Source organism: Odontesthes bonariensis, chromosome 24 (genome assembly GCF_027942865.1).
Source record: "Odontesthes bonariensis isolate fOdoBon6 chromosome 24, fOdoBon6.hap1, whole genome shotgun sequence".
Lineage (NCBI taxonomy): Eukaryota > Metazoa > Chordata > Actinopteri > Atheriniformes > Atherinopsidae > Odontesthes > Odontesthes bonariensis.
In genome coordinates, this window is record NC_134529.1 from 29,416,896 (window position 1) to 29,434,454 (window position 17,559).

General features: G+C 43.7%; 1 protein-coding gene across 3 annotated transcripts in view; it reads right to left on the minus strand.

Moving 5' to 3' along the window:
* Nucleotides 1-13: 13 nt before the first annotated feature.
* The window catches only part of ccn6 (cellular communication network factor 6), a 95,418-nt gene continuing 77,872 nt past the window's right edge, over nt 14-17,559 (minus strand). For all 3 annotated transcript variants that reach the window (XM_075458609.1, XM_075458608.1, XM_075458607.1), the window contains 4 exons: nt 4,847-5,126; nt 4,133-4,369; nt 2,429-2,622; nt 14-747 (listed from right to left, as the gene is read on the minus strand). In XM_075458609.1, coding sequence (XP_075314724.1) covers nt 466-747; nt 2,429-2,622; nt 4,133-4,369; nt 4,847-5,126 — 993 coding nt within the window. In that variant the 3' untranslated portion in view covers nt 14-465. The remainder of the gene's footprint in view (nt 748-2,428; nt 2,623-4,132; nt 4,370-4,846; nt 5,127-17,559) is intronic.

Sequence of the window (17,559 nt, forward strand, 5' to 3'; positions counted from 1 at the left end):
CCTAATATTTAGACTTAAATTGGAGAAGCAAATCAGGTTTGTCCATGTGCTTATAATTGTTCAGTGTTTGAAAATTGGATAAAAGGAACCACATTTACAGCTTTTCTAATCTGGCAAAAAGAATGCGTATGCACATTTGTGCAATACAGGTGGAACTCTGCATGGGCCCTGGTGTTGGAGCTACTACACCTGCCGATTGATCTGTTATTTCTACATATCTATCCGGAAGACATGGTTCAAAAACAGTTTTTATTGTAACTAACAACATTTGCTTAATTTATGGAATGATCTCCATCAATTCTTTTCCTTGTCAAATCAGATTTTTGGAGTCAACATTGGCATTGGATTTTCTTTAGGCACGTCACCTCTGCCAAAGAGAACTTGATCACCAAAGTAAGTGTTCCAGTTTTCCACAGCAGGGCTGGAGTCCTATGCCTTTGTCTCTGGACTTTTTCAATGGTTCCATTAAAGTAGCCGCAGGTCAGAAAACATATCGCCTGGATCATTGCACTTCCTCTGGCATACACATGATGTTATCCATTGCATCTTCCACTGTGTGTTGGAGCCCCCTTTGCAGCTGAAGTTCACCTTGATCATGCGGGACTTGTTGGGGACACAGCAGCGCTTGTCTGTACAAACACCACAGTAAGTAGGTTTAAACTTCTTAGTACTGGTACAGCCAGAGAGTGTCAGTTTCTCTGCCTTCTTTGCTTGGAACTTTGGTCGGCATGTCTTTTCCTTTGGTACCTAGAAGTAAAAACACAAATTGGTACCTTTTTGTTTGGGGTATGGAAACCTAAAACCCTGTAAAAAGGCAATTAAAAACTGAGTGCAATACTTCGTTCACCAGATAAAATGTATAACATATCAAATGTTGAAAGTGAAACATTTTACTGTTTGATGAAAAATGTTAGCTGATCTTGAATTTTTTTTTTAAATATTTATTTTTTTGGCACTAGGGGTCAGAGAGGGAGGAGGATGACATGCAGCAAAGGGCCACAGGCTGGGACTCGAACACTGCCTCAAGGAGCTTCAGCCTCTTTTAGGAATCTATCAAATGGATAGTGGCAGCAATATGTCTCAAAAAATTTGGGCCAGGGCCATGTTTACTATTCCCATACCATACCATAGCCCCTTCATTTAACCATAATAGGTACCATCTATAAATATCTGGCAACTTAGGAGAGCAGCTGCTGGACCTTTGGGAGAGGAATGTTGTTCCATTCCTGTCTGATACAGGATTCCTGGCTCTTTCTTGTATTGCAAATGTTTTCAGGTGGTGAAAGGTCTGGACTGCAGGCAGGTCAGTCCAGCAGCCGGACTCTTCTACTATGAAGCCGTGCTGTTGGAATAGATGCAGGATGTAGTTTAACTTTGCCCTGCTGAAATATGCAAGGCCTTCCCAGAAGAAGACTGGATGTCGTCTGGATGGGAGCAGATGTTGCTCTAAATCCTGTTTATACCTTTTAGCTTTGATGGAGCCTTTCCAGATGTGCAGGTTTCCAGTTCCAGAGGCACTAATGCCCCCACTTATTATCCGAAACGCAGGCTTTAGAACAGATTAAATGAATGGTCCCTCTCTTCTTTAATCTAAAGGATATGGCATCCACGATTACTTAAAATAATTTCAAATTCCGATCCGTCTGACCACAGAACAGTTTGCCACGTCTCTTCGGTCCATTTTAAATGAGCTTTGGTCCAGAGAAGTTTCTGGATCATGTTCACATGTGGCTTTTTCTCTGCCTGATGGAGCTTTAACGTGCATCTGTGCATGTTACGCTGAGCTGTGTTTACAGACAGTGATTCCTGGAAGTTTTCCTGAGCCCTGCAGTGATTCCAGGACAGAATCAGACCTGTCATGGAAGATCAGGGGCTTCTAATATTCCCTTGTTCACGAAGATGTCTCCAGATTCTCTGAATCTTTTGATGATATTATGTGCTGTAGATTAGTGTTTCCCAACGCTGGTCCTCAAGACATACAGCCTTGCATGTTTTCCATGTGTCCCTGCTCCAGCACACACGTGATTCGAATAAATGGCTCAGCTCGTTAAACTCTGCAGAAGGCTGATGAGGAACCATTCGTTTGAATTAGGTGTGCTGGAGCAGGGAAACATGGCAAACTTGCAGGACAGCAGGCTTTGAGGAAAAACTGCTGCAGATGATGGAATATTCAAAAGTCCTCACAATTCTATAGAAAGGAGCTTATTCTGAAACTGCTCCCCAAGTTTTTTTTTTTTTTCAGATTGCTGAGCCTCTGCCCATCTTTACTTCTTTGAGACTCTGCCTCTCAAAGGTGCTCTTTTTATACCCAATTCAAGATGAACTGGCATTTTTCATTGAATAGTAAAATGTCTCTTGGTTGCATTCTGTTTGATTTGAGTTAGACACAGCATCTACACATTTTGGGGGTTGTAGTTCACCTCATTACCTTAACACTTCTGACCACACTTTTCTCACACGGGCGCAGCAGGCACAGGCGGCGGTCCTTCCTCATCTCACACTTGCTGTTGTTGTTGTTGACACGCACAGAGATGCCCAGGCCGCAGGTCTTAGAGCAGGGGCTCCAGGGGGTGGTCTGGATCAAACAGTTCTTCCTCCAGGCTAAAGGAGGATCCCTGTAAGCTTTCAGTGTTATAGTTAAAAGGCACTGTGTCATTAACACCCTACACGATCATGTAAATGTAGCCGTGACCTATATTTACACCACAGAACCATTTGCTTTTCAGTCAACACTTTTAATTCCAGAAGGGTTTCAGTTATCGTGTCTGTTCCTCAACTCATACACCACCATGCCAAAAAGAAGCAACAGTCTGGCTTCCAAACGGGTAAGAGCCTCCCACTGGAGAAGTGTTGTAGTGATTGATGTGTTTCCGCAGGCGACACCTCAGCAGCTTGTGATTATTTTAATAAACACAACGGAAGAAACCTCATGTGACTGTGGAAAATGTTCCTCTTTCAGATAGCTCAAATTATTGGTCTGAGATTGGAGATTGCTGAAACTATTAAAACTGGGTTAAGAACTATTTAGTGCTTTACTGCATCCGGGAGAGGAAGTGGTGAACCACAAGCTGTGAGGGAGAAATGTGGTCAGAAGAAAATACTTAATAACGTTAGCAGAGATGTCTTAAATGTCATCGAAGGAAGTTAACAGCTAGGAAATTGTTTTTGAATTGTCTCTATATGAACGAATTGGATTATTTTATGAATAATTATGATTACAATTAATTGAATTCCAATTGGCTTGAATTGGACTTTATTATCTAAGTGCCTTGAGATGACATTTGTTGTATTTGGCGCTATATAAATAAAATTTAATTGAATGAGTATGTTCAATTGGGAGCAGGCCCAGAACACACTGGAGGGGTTCTACATCCCTTCTGGCCTGGGAACTTCTTGATAAGTGGATAAGAAAGGATCGATGAGTCCTGATTGACCCTGGGTTCCAGAGTGATGCATGCGTCAGGGTAAGAAGAGCAGTGGTTGAAGTGCTTCACCCATAATGCCTAGTGCCTACTGGAACTACAATATGCGAGCAGAATTTTGATCTGGATTTTTTTCAGAGGTTCAGCAGCGTTGAGGGCCCAATTATGAGGCCAGTTTGCTAGCTGAATATATCACCCCCCCCCCCCTGAGAATCTTTGGCATGTTTTGGAGAAGACTTTACATAGTGGTCCAAACCGCCATCATCAGTACAAGATGTTGGTGAAAAATGAATGCAACTTTGAAATAAAATCAGTGTTGTTACTTCAGACAATTTTATCTTAACAATGCCAAATCCAATGTGCTGTTATCAATGTTAAAGGTGGGCCCACAAAATACTGGAGCGCACTACTTTTGTTTGGGTCAGTCGGTGTCTGAACCATGGGTTATTTTTTCCGGGTGCCACTTTTGTTTCCCTGCATCAGACAGATGTGGAGATGATGTACTTTTTTTTTTCTCATTTAAATCTTTGGCCCTTTTCCTCCGATGTAAAGGAATCCATCAATCTGTTCTCCTGTTTAATGAGGCCATCTAATCACAGACAGTTCCAGCTCACTTTGTCCCTCTCCCCCTCATCCAGCTATCCTGAACTCTAACGTTAGCATTAGCAGCGTTTGATCCTGCTTCAGAGGTTGACTCTCTAAACACACACCTGACATGTAGGTAGTGTCCTGCCGGTGCTTGTTTTGGCTCTGACTGCTGCGGAGGCCGGCAGGCATGTTGCCCATCAGCGGGGCGGGGCCTAAGAGACCAGCGGGTTTCTGGATGAAAGCAGGCATACAACCGATGGCTCCAGCAATGCATGTGCACTTATAGTGGGGGCTGGGCTGGAAAGCGTCTCCGTTCTCATAGTGGGCTCCATTCAGGTCACAACCAACTGCCATCATGTCTGAAGGAATGAGGGGAAACAAGTCAGAACTCTGTGTGCCTCTCCTGTGGAGCTTAAGATTTCTATCAGAAGGAGTTCTCTGAGTCTCACTCATTTTTACCAGCATATTTGAGTGTCTGATGTAACCAGACACATTTCAGGTTACATCAGAAATGTTTTGCTTTGGAAGCTGCACGCCGAGTAATAAATCTAAGAAAAAAACCTCAGGCTTTTTCACACCTACATGTCTTTGAATTCCTTTCAAGCTGAGCCAGTTGAAAGCAGGTGCTGAGAGTCACACGTCTGTGAAAATGATTTGATTAATTAAGTTCCTAGACATAACATTTTTACCCTTAACTTTTTCCCTTTTACATTTAGCTGCCCTGAGCTGCTGCCATCATACACCACACTGTCCAAGCTTTGAGTAAAGGAGAGCTATTGTTTAAGCGGGAAATGTAGAAGCATGTGACTTAATGTCTGATTAAAAAAGACACTTACAAGCACACACTCCAACCTCGTATCTTGGCTGGTCTGCTGAGAAGTCGCAGTACATTCCCTTGTGCGGGTCACACACGTCCCTCTCGTTGCATGGCTCTCCGATCTGTCGGGCACAGCTTTTGCAGCATCCACAGCCATCCAGGACAGAGCTCACACCTGGAGCACAGTAAGGTCTCGCCCCACACTTGCAGGGCCACTGGCAGAACTGTCGTCTTTCGGGTACAGCCCTCCCTCCTCGAGGAGCCAGCTGCTGCCCATTGTCCTGGGCCCTGCTGAAGCACTGCGTTAGGGGCCAAAAACAGCAAGAATTATTTCAGTTGATCTTCTTTCCACCCTGGAGCTGCCTGCAGATATAAGTTCATGACCGTTTTCTGATGGATTGAATTGGCAGTTTTGCCATATTTTTTTTAGTTGAACTGTTTGAAATATTAGCTTCAAAGTGCTATCAATCATGCATGAATTCTCTGCACTCCAGATATTTTTCACACCCTAGGTGTTCTTGACACTGATTTAAACTTTTCACTTTTTTACTGCTGCTTTGCATGAAAGAATGATCTGTCATCCGTACAGCACGCTCAGTATCCTCTGACACATCAGCTCACTAACATTTGGACTTTATACCTGCAAACTGGGTGATTAACAGCCAAAACAGAAAAAAACTTTGTTTTTCTGTACAATGCGATCTGGATGGATGTGGCTTTTGTAATCCCATTGGTCTAATTGTGCATCAAACACTGGTTTAGAAGTATCATTTACCAGTTAAGCTGTATGTATATGGCTGGAAAGTTAAACTCAAATCACTACTAGTATTTCAGCTCTAAGCCAGCTTGTGGACAACTACTTTGTACTTTCCAGTCAGCATGGGTCCTTTTTGATCAACACTGCCCCAGGCAAATACCTTCAACTGCACTCCTGTTGTCAAAGCAGCACTAATCTAACAGAGTAATTAAAACCAACCATCAGTAACTGAATGTGAAATGTTATGGGACAAATTGAAAACACCCCCTATGACAGACTACGCATCAGGTTTTGACTTTTGTCTATAAGCTGTGTTGATACTGGTACTTCCCATTCCTCTTATTGTTTAAAGTAAAAATGACTAGATGCCTTCCTTTTATTTAACAAAGCCATAAAGGTGGGGGGGCGTATGGAAGTTTTTCTGTGCCATCAGAGTTTGAATACAAATTTCTAATATCGATTTTTTACAGCATCAAAAACAGACTTTGAATTTGAAAAACCAACAGTGTAAAAAAAGAAATTCAGTGGAAAAAGAACCAGACTCAACATCCGGGTAAACATGGAGAAGCAATCGATCCCTGTCTCAATTCATCAGATCAGCTCAATAGATATTGAGTAATATCTATTACTCAATTTTATTCACACAAATGGCAAATAAAGTAAACTCACTCACCGAAGCGCCATCACCCGCGTTGGTGGACATGGCTGATCTGTCCAATGGAGCGTAACTTGTTTGCCTGCCGTTGGATGAATTGAGACAGGGATCTATTGCTTCTCCCTGTTTACCCAGATGTTGAGTCTGGTTCTTTTTCCACTGAAGTTTTTGAAGTTGAATTTTTTTACACTGAATTTTTTTTTTTACACTGTTGGTTTTTCAAATTCAAAGTCTGATTTTGATGCTGTAAAAATTCCATATTAGAAATTCATATTCAAACTCTGATGGCACAGAAAAACTTCCATAGGGACGCTGGTGAGCATGTGTAGGATGTAGACGTGTTTCGCATGTGGTCCTCTCCGCTACTTTGAAAATCTATTTTAATACCGCATCTTTCTGCTTACAAGCTGTGAAAGTGAATATATATGCTTCCCTAAGAACTTTATTGAGTTGAATACGCAACAATGCCGAAACCGAGCATTCCCAGCAGGCCCAAAACCACGGAGGGACAAACCACCGCAACGAGAGCTAGTGCTAGTGCTAACATAGGGACCGGCAACGAACCCCATCCAGCCAGACACACCACCAGACAAGACTTATGCTATATGTCAGGAGATATCTGAATCGATCCTGCGCTGCATTAATGAGCGTTTCGATACTTTCGAGACCAAGCTTCATTTGCAGCCTCACAGGCGGAGCTACAAGCTCGTGTGGCTAGCCAGGAGCAGTCTGCCATTGAACTTGATGCACGCATGCTAACACTTGAGGCCAGACCCTCTGAGCTTTGTGTGTAACTCTGTGTGCTTCGCGCTAAAGTGCAGGGTCTGGAGGCCCGCTGGAGACATAACATCAAAATCGTGGGGATACAAGAAGGCGAAGAAGAGGGAAAACCCACAGAGTTTGTCTCCAGACTAATCGCCAAACTGCTTGGCACCGATCACTTCCTGCATCCACTTAAAGTTGACCGGGCGCACCACTAAACCTCGCTCCATCCTGGCACGTATCCACCACTTTCAGGATAAAGAACTAATTATCCGCCGTGGCAGACAGCAGCAGCTGGAGTATAAAAGATGTAAGGTGCTGATTTTCCCGGATTATACCAGCGAGGTGATGGCCCAGTGTCGCGCCTTCCGAGATGTGATGCAGGCTCTGCGTGACGGAGGTGTGAAACACAGCCTACGGTACTCAGCCCAGCTCTTCGTTTAAAGCCTCGGTATGCTTCTCCGTCGCTATCCGTCAATCTGACTCCGTGGTCACTAAACCTTTCGAAGTTCTCCGTCGGGCTGTCGGATACGCAAGGCAGTTCACCTCCCGATCAGTAGGCGGCGCTACGTTAGACGACCTAATCTTGCGACGTCTATGGTGAAAGTGTTTGATTGATTGTTCACCTTCCGGCTCCGTTCCACTCCTCACAGTGAACGATGGCGACCGAGAGAGAAAGACTGTTGTTGGAGTTGGAGCTTGTTGAAATTGAAATGCAAATAATTTTGACCAAATGTTGACCGGCCCATACAAGGGGGAATGAGCCCATACACTAACACCTTTCACTCAACTCATGACCACACCGGGGTGAGGCAACTGTTTCTTCAAAGCGGCTGGTTAGCCACTCACAACACTGGGACATCTCTTTGTACATTGTTTACATATATCTGCCATTACGAAGGCCCATTTAAAGTGATGTCATGTTCCCTCACTCTAGTGCTAGTTTTAGTCATATTCCCTGATCTAATAACTTAATTATTGCGGTACGATACAGTTGTTTTGTTTATATAATGTAGCGGAGGGGGGAGATAGCGGTAACACAGTTAGTAGTGACTACTGTACTGCCCAGCAGCTCCCAAACTAAACTTAGTGATGCGGCCACGGAAGACCTAGACTTCAATTTTACACCGGAAGAAATAATCTCTGCTATTAAGTCCTTCCCATCAGGCAAAGCGTCCAGACCTGACGGCTTCGACTGCAAATTCTATAAGAAGTTCGGTGGCATCCTTGCTCCGCTTTTGCTCAGGATGATGGTTAGTTCTAAGAGGGACGAAATGTTACCAAAATCACTTTATGAGGCCAATATCTCCCTCATTCTGAAGAAGGGCAGGGAGGAAACAGACCCGGGCAGCTACAGACCTATTGCACTTCAGAATTCGGACAGGAAAATAATAACCAAAATATTAGCTGGTCGGTTAAACAAGTATTTGTTTGATCTGGTGCTCTGGTCACCCTCCCTAAAGAAGGTATACATGGTCGAGCTCACTGTACCCTGGGAGGACTCCATAGAGGAGGCATACGAGTGGAAACACCTGCGGTATTCCGAGTTGGCCGCAGAAGCTCGACATCAAGGCTGGAATACTGAAGTCCGCCCAGTGGAGGTTGGGTGCAGAGGCTTTGTGGGAAAATCTGCCACAAAACTTCTGAGGGACTTAGGCAGGGCTGGACTGGGACCAAAAAATGGCCCGGGCATTTTTTGGCCATGGCAGCCCACCATGAATATTTATACGATCACACAAGTAATCTCATCACTTTCTGTGAAAAATGCAATTAAATCCTAACACAAATGTATTCATTTAAATAAATCTCCTCACCTTACAAAAGCAGGTTTTTCATTAAATCGCTCTTCTCTGCCACTCTGTCAATCACTGTGTCAGTATCAAGGGACACAAGAACATCTTTCTCGGTGGCCATCAACATAAAGACTTCCAGTTTGCTGGCAGAAAGGCAACTCCTCAGTCTGTGTTTGATGTAGCGGAGGGTTGAAAATGACCGAAAATGAGCGAGGCAGGAATATTAATTTCGTATTATCGGTTACCTACCAATCCATTTCAGCAAAGCAATGTTTCTCTAATATTACATGGGCAACTGTAACCTGTAACACCTGCAAACAATATAGTTATAACAAGCTAAAATAACACTGAACACTTTGGTGTCTACATGAGTGTCATAAACATTAATGACACACTTGATATCTATGACTGATGTCATTGGGTATATTTGCAATATCTGCACACCAGTCAACTTTACATAAGTCTACAAAATGGAATGGCACTAGATACGTTATAGCCTTGCCTACATTAATGATGGTTTAAGTACTGTAATGCTAATGACAGGCGTATGTCACTTTTACACCTTCAAATAAAGTAAATCTACTCATGGCATTAGTTGAAAATAAAGACTGAATGATCTCTGTGACAGAAACGCGCACGCGCAGACACACACACACACACACACACACACACACACACACACACACACACACACACACACCACAGTCAGTGCCACCTCCTAACCAACAAGGTTGTGCAAAAAACAGGCTAGGCTTTTTATTCGTGCTCCAGCCTGACTGGATAAAATAAGAAATAATTTCAGCATGATCAATTCCCCCCATACTGATGTAGTGAAGATGTAGCCTACAGTCGTTTATCTAGAAATACCTCATTTAAGTCTCCACGCACACGGAGGTATCCATTCTGCTATTGTCCTCAGTCCTCCCATTAAAAAAACATGCTGTCATTCTGCTAACATTTCGCCTAACATTAGCCTACTGCTTACCGGGCTGGCTATTCTGACCTCCTCAATCTGTCCCTGGGTCACGTCTGTCTCCTCCTTCTCCTCTGAATCCACCTCGATAGCTTCTTCCTGTGTTTGGCCTACACTGTTCTACGGAGACACTCGGAGTAGCCCCTGACTGCAGACCGCAGATCGGGGCGGAGATCAACGTTGAGGGGGCGGAACGTTGAGGGGGCGGAGCTCAACGTTGAGGGGGCGGAGCTCAACGTTGAGGGGGCGGAGCTCAATGACTCCTTTGCGGGTGCCATCTGGTGGCGGTGCTCAACGTTGATGCTCAACATAGAACAACACATTGAACCGCAGAAGAAGACTGTGTGGAGGAGAATAAGTAGATTTGTTTTTTAATGTGCTATTTTGCAATATTTGTGACAGACAAGGAAGAAAGTAACATTTTTTTCATTTTAAAATATGCTATGCTCTCTGTGACGATACACTGTGTTCTTAGTTATTAGCTTAGTTATTATCTTACACCACGGAGACGACTTAGAAACTCAGCGCTAACTTTCAACAGCATGTGGTAACTTCTGGTTTTCAAAAATAAACGAGAACTGTCAATTTTTTATTTAAAAAAAGAGAGATGTGTGTCTCATAAAATAATTCATAGTACTATGCCCCTACACTCGTTTTTTTAAAAATAAACAACACCAAAGCTTTGAAGCATGCTTCAAACTCACTGGAAAAATTGTCTAAAAAAAAAAAAAGAAACCATTTGAGCCCTTCTACTGTGCAAAAACTATTTTTCTTGAATAAAAACACGTGAAGCAACACAAGCACCCTCTTTATTAAACCAAGCACACTCCCAAAGAAAATATGAATGACAAACCAAAATTTTTCACATTGTTTTTAAATTATTGTGTTATTATATACAGAAGAGATGTATCATATTTGCTTTATTTGGTGCAACAATCGCTACTGCCAGTATATGTAACCCAAGGGAATTGAATGAAGCTTCGGGTAGTGAACCACTTTGAGACAATGGTTCAAAATGATTCAATTTCCATCACCAGCTGCAGGTTTTTGTCCCAAACAGGCAACAGTAGGACAGTCTTGACTCAGATAATCAGCTGATCTCAGTCTGCAGATAGTTGATTGGTCAAACTCTGTGCTTATATATATATAATTATCTATCTAATATATATAATTGTTTCATATATATAATTATATATCTAATATGTATTATTATAATTGTTTTATATACAGTTATAATTCATTCCTTATTTTAGGCAACTCGGTGCTGCTTGCTGTTTGTGAATGTGCTGCATGGTCTCCGCCACCAGATGGCACCCGCAAAGGAGTCATTGAGCTCCGCCCCCTCAACGTTGAGCCCCGCCCCCTCAACGTTGATCTCCGCCCCGATCTGCGGTCTGCAGTCAGGGGTACTTGGACACTCGTGCACTGGGGGCTGCTGATGTTGACGGCCCTGGCCCTGCACCTGATGGCCCAGCACCCGGTGCTGTGGTCGTGTTGGAAGCACTTGCAAACATGTCAGTAAGCTTCACACATTTTGTTAGTCCATTTCGGTTTTTGCCTGTTCTCTCCTAGTCCGTTCAGCTCAAATGGTAGGATTGATGACCTGTGTCAACGGTGAGGGGAGGGGCGGGCCAAAGAGGTGCTGAGAGATTTCATTGGACTAGCCACGTCAACATGAAATCGTGGGCCGCCCGCAGGTCACTTTTTTTTTTTTTTTTACATTAATCAAAAAAAAAAAAAAAAAACGACATCACCAGCCCTCGAGGGGCGTCGGCCCACCGGGAAAATGCCCGGTATGCCAGACTGTCAGTCCAGCCCTGGACTAAAGCCTGATTCTTACTCGGTGCAACCTCGCTTTGACCCATTCTTACTAGCTGGTCGCAAATGGCGCAAACGGTCACGTGACCCAAAATTCCGCCACGCCCCCGTCGCAAGCTAAAAAATCCTCGCACGTCGCAAGGGCGCGCACACAACTTTTTTTCTGACTTCGCGCGAGCTCAACCGGAAACAGCTGACCAAGAGAAAGGAAACATGAACACTGCAGAGACCGCGGTGACCGAGAGGGTGCGCCTCTACAAACATCTGTACGACACGTCTATGAAGTTACACTGGGACAACATTGTACCAAAGGACAACGTTTGACAAAGTTCGTCTTGTTGCATAGGACGAACATTCCACCTTCTCTTCTGTTTTTGCCGCAGCCGCTTAGCTCTGAGATACATATACAGTTCTACACCCAGAGTAAATTCATTCCGCATCTGCATCAGATGTGCCAGCCTCTGCTGACGTGACACCACAGGTGGCATTGTGTATGCTTTTCTTCGTCCGGTTCTTCAGCTTGTTTCCTCAACAGTGACGCCCGCTGGTCTGGAGAGAACTGCAAATGTGACGCATACTCGGCGCAAACTGCGCTTATGAGCTGAAGGAACTGTGAAGGGGCTGGCGCTTTCGATGACGTCATTAATGGTTCTCGAGCCAGAACAGTTGCGCGGTTGCGCCGAGTAAGAATCAGGCTTAAGGGGCCAGAGCCTGCGCACAGCCGTCAAAGACGCATCAGAGGTAGCCGAAAGGAGCAGCCAGTGGCTTTGGCTGAAGAGGAACGACCCCAGTTGGGCCCCCAAGTAGTGCAGCAGGAGGTATGCGGTCAGCCAGCCTAGGCCTGACTCAGGGAACTGGACGCCCCTGCCATGCATAGTCCCCTGAGATGTCTAATTGGGCTTGGGACGCAAGCTCAGGACTGATCACCCTGCAGCTGGCCGCCTCTGGAGAGGGTGTATAGTGTTGAAGGCCGAAACACCCCATGACCCAGAGGTACACTACTGACGATGCGTACCCGCAAATTCCTTCTCCCTCAAGTTCACCCACCTCCACCAACAAAGCCTCCTCCTCAACTGCCTCGTACACTCAACACCCTTCAAGTCGATTGTTGTGTCACGAGCCTTCATTTCTCCTTCAAGTCCACCATCCGCCATTCACCTATTGTCAACTTAGCATATGTGTTCGCACAAGAATATTTACACCTCATTCTGTGTATTCTGGAAAAAAGGAAAAATTGTCGTCTATAATTCATCCTGACCAGACAGGGTTCATCCCCGGTAGATTTTCTTTCTCCAATGTCAGACGCCTTCTTAATGTTATGTATGCCGATCGCGTTGAGACCAGTGGGGCAGCAATTTTGTCTGTGGACGCACACAAGGCTTTCGACTAGGTCGAGTGGCCGATATGTTATATTCTAACATATATGTTAGAATCCCTGCACAGATTGACTCAACAGGTGACTCTGTTGTATCTTGGGTGAGACTGATAGGCTAACTCGATGTGCTCGAGATGTAACTCGATAGATCGTCACCATTCCCTTTGCGTCGCTCGGTACAGCAGGGCTGCCCTCTCTCGCCTGCCCTCTTTGCTGTCGCGCTGGAGCCCCTCGCCTTAATGACAAGAGCCCATCCGGAAATTGTGGGCTTGGAAGTGGGAGGTACTGAAATGCTCATTAGCCTGTACACAGACAATGTCATATTAGGCCTAAAAAATCCAGTAAAATCTGTTCCCCTTCTGCTAGAACGGATCACCTCTTTCAGGCTGTCTGGGTATACAATTAACTGGGCAAAGAGCGAATTTATGCCCCTCTCCAACACCTACAAGCCCGGTTTCCTAGAAAACATCTCTTTTAGGTTGGTTAAAGATCACTTTACATATCTTGGCCTGACAATACCCAAGGAGCCCAGACTCCTATTCAAATTAAATTTCTCAGAGTATGTGGCTAGGCTTAAGGGAAATATAGAGGCTTGGAAGATCTTGCCTATGTCTATGATCGGGCGTATTAACTCGATTAAAATGGTCTCCCTTCCCAGGTTCCTTTACCTTTGTCAGAACCTTCCTATTTTCCTCACATCAGCCTTTTTTAAAGAACTGGGGTCCGTTTCACGTAGCAGGTTCAACCAACTCTGAGTCTATTCCTGATCTCTGAGTTGATCTACTCTGAGATAGAAAACCCTGAGTTTTCGGTTCCAGAAACGCTGATTTGAGTGAGTTTAATCAACTCTGAGTAAATTCACCTTGAGTTTAGCGCGTGCACCACAACTTTAAAAAGCCAGCATCAATGGAGCCCCGATTTGACGAGTCACCTTGGCAACGGGGAAGAGGAGGGGCTACGTTTTTCACCAACCTCGAATTGGAAATCTTAATGCGCTCATACGGCGAGTTTCAACACGTTTTTAGAAATAAGTGCAACACCGCTGCAGCAGCAAAAGTGTAAATTTAAATGTAGTCCTTTGCAATCACAATAATATTACAGGAAAACTGCTTGAATGGTAGCCCATTCATTTATTTCATTTAGGTGCAATCCCGCAGGGGAGAAGCGCTCTTGGCAGCAGTTTAAGATGAAATATAAAAACATTGTTCAAACAGGTGAGACCTCGGCATGGAGGCTCATTTTGATCATGTTTTACACTGTAAAGTAAATATTAAGTGGCTATTTGACTGTGCAGTTATTTTATTCCCAACATAATGCTGTTTTCACACACATAAACTATGTCTTCTCATCTATACCATCCATCCATCCATTATCTATACCGCTGAATCCGTCAGTCGGGTCGCGGGGGGGCTGGAGCCTATCCCAGCGGTCAATGGGCAAGAGGCGGGGTACACCCTGGACAGGCCGCCAGTCCATCACAGGGCCACACAGAGACAAACGAGACAAACAGCCATACACACTCACAGTCACTCCGAAGGACAATTTAGAGTCATCATCTATATCATGTTCTGTTAAATAATTAAGCCTATTTAAACTAACACAGACTTCTACTGAGCCAACAGAAAGAAGGCAGATGCCCGTAAAACGGGTGGTGGCCACCACCTCTAACGGGAGGGCAGTGGCTGAGGGAATCCCCGGAGGGAATCCACCCCCAAGACACGAGTGCCTTTATAAAATATAAAAGGCCTATATATGTCTTTTTTAAGCCTATTCATACAAATATTTATTTGTCTTTTATGTCTTTTTTTCTTTTGTCCCAACAAAATTCTGATGGTGCTGCTCAAAAAGATAATTTTCTGTAAATGCAAAAATCTATGCGTGGTCTAACCATCTCCGACGAATATTTATTTCTCTGCGCAATAATGCTGCACCTTCATCCACGGGATCGTTGTCTAAAGGACATGTTGGTCGAAACAGTCGCCTGCTGCTGTGCCTGATGGACTTCTAGAAGTAGAAGAACTCGCTCTGCTGACTGAATGAATGAGGAAATCAAATGGCGTGTGTGGCTGAAAGAGGGCGGAGACAGAGAGAAACTCAAGGTTTCTTGAATAAAACCTGGTCCCGACCAGGTTAGGTTCAGAGAGTCTGTTACTCCGGTAACTGACCGTGAGGTTAAGTTACCTCTCTTTGTGAAACAGGCTAGAGTTACCCCTCTTTCTCGGGGTTGAGTTACCTCCCTTTGTGAAACGGAAAACTCAGAGTTTCCCTCATTTCAGGGTTAACCTACTCAGAGTTTTCACTAAACCTGCTACGTGAAACGGACCTCTGGACTCCATAATTTTGCCATACATTTGGAATTATAAGAACCACAGGATCTCAAAAGCCCATCTACAAAAGGCCAAATCAGAGGGAGGACTGGGTCTACCTGTATTTAGACATTACTACTGGGCTGCTATATGTATGTGTGCTTGCTAATGTCACAGTATCTTTTTCTAATTTCATTGTGTGTGTCTGAGGCGGGCTGTTGTTACTGTTGTTGTTATTGTTATGTCTGTTCTCCTTTTTAAATGAAAGCAAAATAAAAAAAAAATTTTTTAAAAAGCACAAAAAAAAAAGCCACAAAGGTTGACAGACTCCGGGGTGGATGGCTAAATGCCCAGGATCATTTGGGAAGATGGCTTTACATCAAATCTAGACGTAGAGTAATAACATGTTCCTAAATACCTATAAAATCAACGGCTATTTACAAGAAGAAGAAGAAGCATGAATCACTCGAAGAGGTCCTGGCGGTGAATTTCCTTTCATCATAGTAGGCTTGTCATTGAAAAAACCCGCTACTCCACCCACTGTCCTGGCGGTGAATCGCCATGCAGCACACGCAAGCGCCGGCAAAGCTAAATGAAGTATAAACGTCTCGAGCTATTAACATACGCGCAAGACGCAAGCGCAAGGGCAATTAAAAGAAGTATAACTCAGCCTTAAAGGCTGAAAGGAAATTCACCGCCAGGACCTCTTCGAGTGGATTCATGCTTCTTCTTCTTGTAAATAGCCGGTATTTTGTCAGATTTTCAACACTTTGGGGGTCTAAACGACTACTTTCTCGCCTGAAAATGTTTCAAATGTTGCTAAAGTTATATATTTACAGAGTTTATAGCTTAAGGGAAATCAGCTTTTCAGGCCGGCTGATTTCAGCTCGGGCAGGAGTGAAGTGCACTGTGTGTAAACGCTCTGCATGCTGTCAGATCGATCAAGTAGTAGGCGGTTTCGACCACAGCCAGTGGCTTGCGCTTGCGTCTTGCGTAAAGTTTAGAAAATTGAGGTGACATACGCAAGCACGCAAGAGGGGGGCTTGCAACCGCGCAAGGACTTGAGTTGCGTCTTGCGTTGCGTCTTGCGTTACCGACTATAAACCAGGCTTGAGTGTCCTCCTCTCTAAGTTTCTTAAGCCTGTTCAAACATAACTAAGCTACCAGGACGTACAGAATTCTACAAATTTGGAGGAACAAATAGGGGCTGAAATACTAAAAGGATCAAGTCTGAGCCCACAAAGCTGTAATTCTGAATGACATCGAATGTTTCACATCTGTAACAAACAAAATATCAGGACATTTGATTAAGATCAGATCAGATGCATGTCTGTCAATGAACATAAACAGCCAAAGAAGCATCTCCATTTTCTCTCTGTGAACAAAGGGACAAGAGAAGTGTTTGGTTGCTATGGTGCAATTCCATGAAGTATCCCTCATAGCTATCCCTCTTTCTGATGGGCAGAAAAAGGCTGGTGTTGGACATGAGTTTTAGAGTTGACAGTGCAGACATCGTAATGGGAGACTTTAAAGGGTTTTAACAGCCAACGTCAATGTTTTTTGTCAAATATTTCGAGACCTAGCTTAAAGCAGCACATTCAAGACTTTAAAGCAAAAAAAAAAAATTATCTTAATTTTAATTTTAGCCTTAAATGTTACGTTTAGTTAGTTTTTCTTTAAAAGTGGGTTCCCTAGAACTTGCCTTGTTTCTTACTTTTTGTGCAAACATTGGCCAATGCCAATGTGAGATTGTAATGATCTGCTGCATTTTCTATGATTGCTATAAACAAGATTTAGGAAAATTCTTTTTTTCCCCTCTCCACTGTGGCCTGCCCTGCTGTTGCATAACTTGGATGGGTTTGAGTCAAATCTCATAAATACAGTTATTTTGGAATAGGACTGAACTGGATTATGTGAAATTGCTCTTGAATTGAATTAGTTTGCTTTCCCTGTTGTTGCTCTAAGCAAAATAAGTTTTATGCAGTAGATTAGACAGTAGATACTTTACCACTTGTTAAAGCTGGACAAAGACACTGCTCTCTTTTGTGAGGAGTGATAATCTAGATTAATTTCTGATTAGCAACAGAAAATGAGAAAACGGAAACCAAAGATGAGTGTATACATCCAACAAGGCTCTTTATGAATGAATTGGACTAAGTACGAATTGAATTAATTGGATTTGATTGGATTATGATTTCAATGAATTGGACTGTATTTGGCTTGAATTGGACTGTAATATTTAAGTGCCTTGAGATGATATTTGTTGAGATTCGGTGCTGTATAAATAAACTGA